Source organism: Taurulus bubalis (assembly GCF_910589615.1).
Source record: "Taurulus bubalis genome assembly, chromosome: 3".
Taxonomy (NCBI): Eukaryota; Metazoa; Chordata; class Actinopteri; order Perciformes; family Cottidae; genus Taurulus; species Taurulus bubalis.
The window spans coordinates 42,728,915-42,740,021 of NC_136591.1; the positions used below are offsets into that span (position 1 = coordinate 42,728,915).

At 45.0% G+C, this 11,107-nt stretch overlaps 1 protein-coding gene across 1 annotated transcript; it reads right to left on the reverse strand.

Annotated features, from left to right (window-relative positions):
- Positions 1–2,806: 2,806 nt before the first annotated feature.
- Positions 2,807–10,377, reverse strand: LOC306734536 (protein NLRC3-like; the record flags this gene model as incomplete). Its single annotated transcript, XM_079215893.1, is given in 10 exon segments — positions 2,807–3,281; positions 3,285–3,931; positions 4,089–4,135; positions 4,523–4,696; positions 4,820–4,993; positions 5,090–6,893; positions 7,039–7,267; positions 7,420–7,498; positions 9,791–9,851; positions 10,338–10,377. Coding segments are annotated over 10 exon segments (3,300 nt in total). The 3' UTR covers positions 2,807–3,236.
- Between the last annotated feature and the right edge of the window lie 730 nt (positions 10,378–11,107).

Consider the following 11,107-nt stretch of genomic DNA (forward strand, 5'->3'; position numbering starts at 1 on the left):
AAATGTAGTTAGAATGTCAGTTCCCTTATCATTCAAAACTGCTATGTCAACTACATTCATATGCGCTGATCCTGTAGGCCGATTATCCTTTCAAATGGCCCAGGGTAAATCGGCAGACTTTTACCCAAGGGAGGGTGCCCAAAATCTGACACAATACCTCTGCAATGATCCGCTGAGAATTCAAACTCATCCATTTGCTTATCTTTATACTTTATATCAAAGTAGTGACATGAATCCTTTTCATTTTCAAAGAGGAGCTTGTGAACATGAAATGCCTACAAGTTGGTGCTCATAGCTGCAAGTTAATGTCCCCCCAAAAAAAGGCCCAAAGGGTAAAATTGTGGCCTTTTTCCCTTATATTTTGGTATTCTTTGACCAATGTAAAAATGGCCATAATATCTCAAATGTTAGTCCCATGAAGCCCATATTTTGCACAGAAAATGTGGCAAGGGCCTACAATAAGGTCAAGTGGTCAAAACTCCACCAAATAATCTACAAGAGTTAATTGGCTGTCTGCAAATATGAACTTTGGGAGGGTGTCAGGATTGACAAGTCTGACACACCCTCTGAAGAATTTGGTCAGATTGGAGAATCTTTTTTTCTAAACTTGTCTGAGCTCTGCCTTTTTAATGTGTTGTACCCACGGCCAAATGAGGTACATTCATGTTGTTAGCGCTCTCTAGCCCTTAGCATCGCTGTGGGGAAGGGGTTTAAAAACCCATATTTCACTCATTCAAACAATCATAAATTCTCAGGAAAAGGTGAAAAGTTGCATGAAACATTGCATTTGATCGCTTGAATGAGCACCTGAAGCAGAAAGTCTGCAGACCCTTTGGAAAGTTATCTTTCTTCAGGGACTTCCTATTGAGCTAAAACCAACGGATTATTGAAGGGTGTTCTCTGTTGTCCACTAATGTCATCTGTAAACCTTCTGATGAGCTTCTGATTGTTCTTCTATAAAAAGCGTCCTGTTCACCCAGTCCCGACCGGATGTCAGGGGTCCATCATGGCTCCTCATTTCTTCATTCCTCATCCCACCCACCCCCATATCTACATCCCTTCATCCCTCAACCCTAATTCCTACATCCATTTACCACCTCAAACTCCGACCACCACCCGTTACGACATGCCACGTCCGACATCTCCATCCTCCCGACGCATCGTCTATCACTTCAAACGCAGCAAGACTAACCAACACCGTCCACCTCAGCCCACCTACTTCTTCCGACTAGACTCGCACCTGAGTCTATACGAACCAAACCGCGACTACTTAAACCGGCCAGCCGAACCTCTTGGCGAGACCACATCATTCAGATGCTTGGCCGGTGGTCCTCCCACCTCTCCTACATCCGCTGCAACCAAACGACATCTGTAACGTTCACTTGCAACCAAACGACATCTGTAACGTTCACTTGCAATCTTCTTTACGAAGATCTTTTGGGGACAAAATCTTTTGGGGACTCTGCACCACCAGAGCTTCTGAAGAGAGGGCCCCCACCCACAAGTCTCCATCCTTCTGAAGAGAGGGACCCCACCCATGAGTCTCCATACTTCTGAAGAGAGGGACCCCACCCACAAGTCTCCATCCTTCTGAAGAGAGGGACCCCACCCATTAGTCTCCATACTTCTGAAGAGAGGGACCCCACCCACGAGTCTGCACACCCGCCATTCTTTCTTGCCACCGGATGCCAGCCATCTCTCATCGCATCCCTCCAACCCTCTTTTTAGGTCCCCTTTCTACCCTTCTCTTTCCTGCTCCGATACTCATCCCTTCATCCCTCGACCCCTGTCCGGTTCCTTAATCCAACCCTCTCGTTCCATCTCGCAATAAATATCTGTAAACTCATCTCGCTATTGGCGTAGTCGTTGTTAGTGAACCTCAGCTGGTAGCAGTGAGTCACATTCACATCCAATCATCCACTTCTGTCAGCCCATCCCCGGAGAAGAGCTCTCTAGCATTCAGGAAAATAAGCAGACGCCATCAGAGACGAGCAAGGCTGGACTTTGGTTGGAATGTACAAATTAAAAACCACTTTTATTTGTTTTTTACAATAAAAAGATTAAAAGGTTACAAAAACGGATAATGTAGAAAGTAAATAAAAGAATAGATGAAATTTGTAAAACCTCAAAAGTTAAAATCACCAATAAACCTCATCAAAAAGACTCAAACCAGAAGCCTGAAGAAGCAAAGTCCTGGTTCTTTGTTGACTCCCCCTATTTCTACCTTTTTACTTGGAGCATCTTTAACTTCCTATTCATGGTTGATGACTCAACAAAAGTAAATCATTGGTCGAAGCCGTTTATGTCGTCGTACTATTCAAGACAGGCTTCTTGAAGGTAACTCTTATTTCTGCACTCACAATCTGTTTCCTTAATTATGTTACACCAAGATAATCACTTACTCATCTGAACCATTCATGGCTATAAAGCATACGATCACACGTTAATACATGAATGAAACTCACTGGAACATTGTCGTCATTAAACAAACACATGATCAGTAATAATACAAATCAAAGAATACAAAATGTATCATGACAGACTCGGTAATGGGTAAGAAACCAAGAGTAAGTTATTGAGTTGGTTCTTGATCAGTAGTTTGGTTCTAACTTATTTTGTCTCTTTTGATTTGTTTCTATGAGTTTCCCCAAACTAGCACACAGTCAGTGATGAATGGAAGTAAAAGTGAACAATACAACGTGAATAATGAAGCTGGATTTAACAAATCCTTCATTTAAACACTTTGGTGGTTTACGAATCATCTAGAATCATCCAAAACGTTGATTTCTTTTTATTTCAACGTCACTTATCAAAGTTTGTTCATTTGTTCCTCGACGATCAAAGATGATGAATTTAGTTTGTTCAAATCAAAACAACTCTTTACAAGTTGTGATTATTTCTCCACAGAAGCTGAATCTGATCCAGAAAGACTCTCGTTTGACATTCGGAGGTTTTTCTTCACACAAACAAATGTTTCAAGACAACAAAGTTGAGTTTTATACACAAAGTAAAACATGTTCCACAGCTTCTCTCAGACAACAGATCATTTCAGGTCATTACATGGACCTCGCTCAGCTCTCAGACCTCCATCTGCAACACCACAAGTCCAGAGAGCTCTCAACCCCCCTGAGTCCAGACCAGCTCAGGTACCCCTCACCTGCTGCACCTGTTTACAACCACTGAGAGATCAGGTTGCTGCTAACTAACATCAGCTGTGTGATCCTGTACAGGCTGAACTACCTGGACAGCAGAGAGAAGGTTTCTCTACCAGGAGGAGACTCTCAATCCTCCAGAGAACACAGAGACACTGAGGAAGCAGGCCTGTTCCTGATCCTGGGCCCAGATCTGTACAATCGATTGTACCCAGACTCAAGATAGAACCCAGGATACAGAGGTTCAGTGAATGTGGTGTTGAAGGTGTGGAGGTGGATCAGTGTGTCAGAGGAGACTCTGTAGAAGGACAGAGAGCCAGCAGGACAGTCCACATACACTGCTACTCTACCAGAGGGGGAGGAGGAGGAGGTGGAGGTGAGGGGTGAGGGGGAGGGGGTGGACCAGATGATGGGTGAGGAGGAGGTGGTGGTGATGGTTGTTTCTGTCTTTTTGTGACGGACAGAGTAACCACCATCAGAGCAGCTCAGACTCCAGGACTGATCATTCCTTCCAAAAAAACAGTCTCCACTCTCTCCTCTCCTTCTGATTCCTCTGTAACTCACTGATATATGAACTCTTCCTCTCCACTCGACCTCCCAGTAACAGCGACCAGTCAGACCAGTTCTACACAGCAGCTGTGGCCAGTAGTCAAACCTGTCTGGATGATCAGGATATGACTGTTTCTCCTCCTCTCTCACACGTGTCACCTTCCTGTTGTTGTCAGACAGTTTGAGTTTCCTGCTCACTGTGTTTGTGTCGAGTGTGAGTTCACAGGAATCTGATGGAGAGAACGAGACACAATACAGCTGCAGTTATTAATCTATCATCTGTTCATCTATTGACACTTTGATGATGACATCAGAGATGTGAATGAGTGATGTCACAGTCTGAAGATGGTTGAATGTTTTCATGAATCAAACTCAAAGCACACTTACACTTCCTCAGACCTGGTCTGAACCATCGGACTCCAGCAGGCTCCACCCTGAAAGGAGGAGTCAGAGCAGCACGAACACATGAACATGACATCACTCTCATCACAGAGCTTTGTTATTCATGTTCACATGGACATGACATCACTCTCATGCACAGAGCTTTGTTATTCAGGATATATTATTATCAGTATTATTTTGACAATCATCCTCCATTTTAGACTCAGTTTCCTCTACCAGTCAGTCAGTAAATCAGATGTTTAAACCTGCATCAGTTGATTCTGTGGTTCAGTGAAAACAAGCTGTAAACACAACATCTGACACATTATCAGCGTCATTGTCAGGGTCATATTAACCAGGCTGACAGTGTGACAGAGAACAGGTTTCCAGCTCTACCTCCTCTATCAGACTGATGGTCTGTGGCTGCAGCCTCTTCATACCTGAGAGTCTCCAGTTTCCAGAGTGGATCCTCCAGTCCAGCAGACAGCAGCTTCACTCCTGAGTCTCCTGGATGATTGTAGCTCAGATCCAGCTCTCTCAGATGGGAGGGGTTGGAGCTCAGAGCTGAGGCCAGAGAAGCACAGCCTTCCTCTGCGATCAGACAGCCTGACAGCCTGCAAACACACAAAACAACACACGTCACATCTTAAGCCAATCTGAAGGAGGATACGAGTTTATCCATAAATGTAAATCAGGATTTATGTGTCCATTAGTTTTACTTGTTGATGAATCCTGACCTGAGAGTTTCCATTGTACAGTGTGGACTCTCCAGTCCAGCAGACAGCAGCTTCACTCCTGAATCCTGCAGGTTGTTGTTACTCAGGTCCAGCTCTCTCAGACTAGAGGACTGGGAGCTGAGGACTGAGGACAGAGCTTCACAGCTTCTCTCTGAGAGGTTACAGCCACTCAGTCTGAAGAGACGATGAAGAGGGAAAAATAAGCAATAAGTGGAAAAGATAGCGTGTATTTAAGTTATGATCTATGAATCTAACTCTCTCTGTACTTACAAAGCTCTGTTGGAGGCTTTGATCACTGGCAGCAGCCTCAGAAGAGTCTCCTCTGAAGCAGAGTATTTCTTCAGGTCAAACACTTCCAGATCTTCTCCTGATGTCAGTAAGATGAAGACCAGAGCTGACCACTGAGCAGGAGACAGTTTTTCTGTGGAGAGAAGTCCTGAACTCAGGGACTGTTGGATCTCCTCCACTATCGAACCATCATTCAGTTCATTCAGACAGTAGAAAAGATTGATGCTTTTCTCTGGAGACACTTTCTGACTCATCTTCTTCTTGATGTACTGGACTGTTCTCTGATTGGTCTGTGAGCTACTTCCTGTCTGTGTCAGCAGACCTCGTAGGAGAGTCTGATTGGTCTGCAGTGAAAGACCCAGGAGGAAGCGGAGGAACAAGTCCAGGTGTCCATTGGGACTCTGTAAGGCCTTGTCCACAGCACTCTGGTAGAGATGTCTTGGTTTAGGTTTGTCTCTAAAGACTTTAGACTGACTGAAGGTTGTTTTTTCTTCGTCCAGCAGGTTGACACCTGAGTTGATGAAGGTCAGATGGACATGAAGAGCAGCCAGAAACTCCTGAACACTCAGATGGACGAAGCAGAACACCTTGTCCTGGTACAGTCCTCTCTCCTCTCTAAAGATCTGTGTGAACACTCCTGAGTACACTGAGGCTGCTCTGATATCGATGCCACACTGTGTCAGGTCGGATTCATAGAAGATCAGGTTCCCTTTCTGCAGCTGATCAAAAGCCAGTTTTCCCAGAGACTCAGTCATCTTCCTGCTCTCTGGACTCCAGTGTGGATCTGTCTCAGCTCCTCCATCATACTTGACCTTCTTCACTTTGGACTGAACCACCAGGAGGTGGATGTACATCTCAGTCAGGGTCTTGGGCAGCTGTCCTCCCTCTGTGGTCTTCAACATGTCCTTCAGAACTGTAGCAGTGATCCAGCAGAAGACTGGGATGTGGCACATGATGTGGAGGCTTCGTGAGGTCTTGATGTGGGGGATGATCCTGCTGGCCTGCTCCTCATCTCTGAACCTCGTCCTGAAGTACTCCTCCTTCTGTGGGTCAGTGAACCCTCTGACCTCTGTCACCAAGCCAACACAGTCAGGAGGGATCTGATTGGCTGCTGCAGGTCGTGTGGTAATCCAGAGGCGAGCAGAGGGAAGCAGTTCCCCCCTGATGAGGTTTGTCAGCAGCACATCCACTGAGGTGGACTCTGTGACATCAGTCAGGACCTCATTGTTGTGGAAGTCCAGAGGAAGTCGACACTCATCCAGACCGTCAAAGATGAACACAACCGGGAACTCTTCAAACCTGCAGATTCCTGCTTCTTTGGTTTCAGTGAAGAAGTGATGAACAAGTTCCACCAAGCTGAACTTCTTCTCTTTCAGCACATTCAGCTGTCTGAACGTGAATGGAAACATGAACTGGATGTCCTGGTTGGCTTTGTCTTCAGCCCAGTCCAGAGTGAACTTCTGTGTTAAGACTGTTTTCCCGATGCCAGCCACTCCCTTTGTCATCACTGTTCTGAATAGTTCCTCTCTTCCATGTGAGGCTTTAAAGAGGTCTTCTTGTCTGATGGTGGTTTCTGGTCTGTGTGGTTTCCTGGATGCTGTTTCAATCTGTCTGACCTCATGTTCATCATTGACCTCTGCAGTCCCTCCCTCTGTGATGTAGAGCTCTGTGTAGATCTGGTTCAGAAGGGTTGGGTTTCCTGCTTTAGCGATCCCCTCAAACACACACTGGAACTTCTTCTTCAGGTTAGATTTGAGTTCACGCTGACAAACTGCAGCAGGAAGTCCTGAAGGAACACACAACAAGAAGATCAATCAGTCAAATAATACACTCAAAGAATGAGTCTATGAATATATTCTGGTCCATCTCTTGAGATATTAGTAAACGTCCAATTTATCCCGCATGTTAAATCTTTAGAGAAATCCTCTTACTGCTCTGCAGACAGTCAGCCAGCTCCTCCTCCTTCATGCTCCTCAGGAAGTGCAGTGTAATCTTCAGAAAGGCATTTTTGCTGCTCCTCATCTGCTCTTCATCCTCACCATCTAACACCTCCTCATCCTCACTCTGACCCTCTAAGCATTCTGGGTAATCTGACCTCATGACCTTCTGGATCTTCTTCAGCTCGTCCTTCACAAAAGTGAGGATGTTCTCCTCCAGCAGCTGGAACAGAATATTATATGAATGACAAACTAAAACCGTGGAAGCAAACATCAGATCCATGTTGGACAGACTGACAACCCACTGGTCTAAAGAGTGCAGCATGGAGATGATGTGAACAGAATAAATGTAAAAGTAGTTGTACATGTACAGACCATAAATATGGAGTCCAGGTGTGTTTGATGCTGCTGGGCAGACGGACCTCTGGGAACCTCTGAGCTCTCCTGGTCCTCTCTGTGGAGGAGTCATGAACAATCAGCTCACATTGTGTTTGCTCCACAGACTGTTTATTGTTCAGGAGTTTATAACACAAATACAGCAATAAGTTCATTTTGTTATGTCCTGTCATGATTAATCATCATAAAAAACAGATGCTAAAGACTGGAGATGAAGGACAGCCATCAGTGGGACAGTTAGTCATCTGTTTCATCTGTTTTAAGAACTTCCTCTGGGTCATAAGAACGTTGTCATCTTTGAATTTTATCAGACGACCGTTAGACCAATCACTCTTCATGGACACACAGCTGATAGAAACACTGACATTCATCATCATAATCATTGTCATCATCGTCATTATCGTCATTATCGTCGTCATCATCATCATCATCATCATTATCATCATCATCATCATCACTTTTTTTTCATCATCACTTTGAAATCCTCACCTTTGATCATCAGAACGTTGTCCATCTTTGAAGTTAATCAGACCACCTTTAGACCGATCACTCTTCATGGACACACAGCTGGGTTCCAGAGACTTTCCTCTCTGCTGCTGTGAACTGATAGAAACACTGACATTCATCCACATCATCATAATCATCATCGTCATCATCGTCGTCATCGTCGTCATCATCGTCATGATCACTTTTTTTTCATCATCAGTTTGAAATCCTCACCTTTGATCATCAGATTGGCGTCCATCTTTGAAGTTAATCAGACCACCTTTAGACCGATCACTTTTCAAAGACACACAGCTGGCTTCAGGTCCAGGTCCAGGACGTTCTGGTCTCTGATGGATCCTGGTCAAACATGTAGAATCAGAGTCAGTGAACCAAAGAAGAGTCATGGACAGGTAAAGATGGTCATCTCATGTTCACCTTTGATCATCAGAGTGGTGTCCATCTTTGAAGTTAATCAGACCACCTTTAGACCGATCACTTTTCAAAGACACACAGCTGGCTTCAGGTCCAGGTCCAGGACGTTCTGGTCTCTGATGGATCCTGGTCAAACATGTAGAATCAGAGTCAGCGAACCAAAGAAGAGTCATGAACAGGTAGAGATGGTCATCTCATGTTCCACACACAGAGGGGTTTTAGGAAATTTGAAGAACTGATGTAGAAGCATACTAAAGAAAACAAGATTTATATGTCAGGTTTGAACTGTTTGTAGCTCATCCACTCTGCCAAATATCCGCTGTAGTACCCCGGCATAATGAAGCCCCACAAAAAACCCAGTTACTTGAAACTAGATTGAGCGGCGTTGAGATCTTCAAGGGCAGAGTGAATGTAGTGGCGATACGCTAAGGAGGACCAACGCCTAGTGTTTGTTTTGAGGGTTCTGGGATGCGTAGAAGACCTTTGAGAAGTGAAGTGTCAACCTCGGGCTACCGGTTTAGAGTTTAAAGAAGAATCTTATTCCACTAAGGTGAACTTTGATCGCATTAGTTTTTAGATGATCAGCAGTGAATGGGTGAAGGTAATTGTTTGGGTCAATGGGTTGAAGATCTTGGGTTGAAGAAGGTGATCCAGCTCCAGTTCGTGAGAAGGTGGAGCCAGAGACAGAGCTGAAGTGAGATTCCAAGAGTGACGTATCAGAAGGCTCGTCCAATCCTGGCCCCGGGTCTCCGCTACCCTGCTGAGATTGGCATAAGTGATTTCTTGGAGTGGAAACCTGGGGGCGCTGGCAGATTCCCATCCCACTCACTGCGACGGTGGAGCAGTCACTCCAAACATAGGAAGCAGGGAACCAATGAGTGAGCGGGAATCAAACAAAGACACCGCCGAGTGTCATGGAGACATTCTGGTCTCTACACTGGCTGAACGATACCGAATGAACGTTCCCTCAGCCGGTCCCCAGATATCTGGATCTGGTCCCCAGATATCTGGATCTGGTCCCCAGATATGTGGATCTGGTCCCCATTATATGTGGAGCTGGTCTCCAGATATGTGGATCTGGTCCCCAGATATGTGGATCTGGTCCCCAGACTACTTGGCAAACATTGATTCTTGCTTCATAGATGAAGTTATTAATCAACAGAGTAGATAGTTTATCTATGGGAGCACTTTGACCAGCAGAGGCCTCAGTAAACATGAAATATGAGCTTCATAAAACACCTGAAGTACCAAAGTCCAGACTTTAGTCCAGTATCAGAACTCAATCTAACGACTGAATGTGTGTTACAGATTTATAGGTTTATTAAGAGTCAAGATTCAAGTGAACGAGCAGAGAAACAGTCAACATGAAGTCAGTCAGAGTGAATACGCTGAAGGAAAAACAAATGAAGTGTAATGAAGTGTTGAGTGATACCTGTTCATGTTGGTGATCACCTGCAGCCCCTGATGGAGACAGGCAGGTTCACCTGCAGCCCCTGATGGAGACAGACAGACAGACAGATGGGTTCACCTGGTGAGGGATCTGTTTCATGTAGACTTTACAGACAGCTGTAGGCTCAAGTCTCTGTTGTGTTGAGTTAAAACATCTGTGGGTGGTAGACTCGAAGAAAAGTTCCGGATTCATTAAGTTATAATAAAACACGTTTTATAAAAAGTAAATGGTGATGCAGTGTATACAAGGGTGCAGAAATCACAGCATCCACAGACCACGCATTCAAATTATGCACCACGATCGGTGTAATACATTTGATATTATAGATGAATATAATGGGCGTCGTCGTCTCTCATTGGCTTAACTATACAGCGTGCAATTAGTTATAAGTTATAGGTGGAGGCAGCATCTGGGTTGGTTTAGAGGTGGAAACTCAGCTCGCTTTGCTTCCTGGTTCTTGACGTCATCTCTCCACCCTCCGCACTAGTTCCCTCCCCTGGAAAAGTTGTTTTTCAGTACCGAGGACTACCTGGCATGGCACCCATTTTGAGTAAACCTGTGAGCTCCATCTTGATTTCACATTCCTGGCCTACCTACCATATTTCCTAAGTGAACTCACTAACTAAACTAACATGACTCTCCTCATGTTACAATACACATATCCCTTCTTAAGTATCGTATTTTACACATAGACATTCCTTATTTACAGTGTAAGGCCTAGTAAATGATTAGAAATCTACAGTTGTTAGATCCAGTTTGAGAATGTGGACTCCTTCTCAGAGACAGGAGGTCCACACATGAACCAGCAAAGAGCAGCTCGTTGGTCATGGAACACACTGGAAGGGACTCAAGGGCCACTTACTCACTTTCTCCTCCTGGACTTCAACCCTGTGCTGTCTGGACCCGGTCTGTATTGGAAGAAGAGTTTCCTGTTGATGTGATGGGACGATGAGCTCCACCAGGATTAACTCCTCTTCCTCCTCTTCTTCACCAGTCCTCCTTGTCTTCAGGCTGCTGTCCCTCTTCAACACTGTGATGAACCAGTGTGAGTCCCACTCCACCACTGTGATGAACCAGTGTGAGTCCCACTCCACCACTGTGATGAACCAGTGTGAGTCCCACTCCACCACTGTGAGTCCCACTCCACCACTGTGATGAACCAGTGTGAGTCCCACTCCACCACTGTGATGAACTCAGTTCAGAGAGCAGCTGATTATGTTTCATGACTTTATGATCATGTTAAAGATTAACCCTCAGCTTCCTCTGACCCACTAGAACCAAGCGGAGAACATGAAGCTC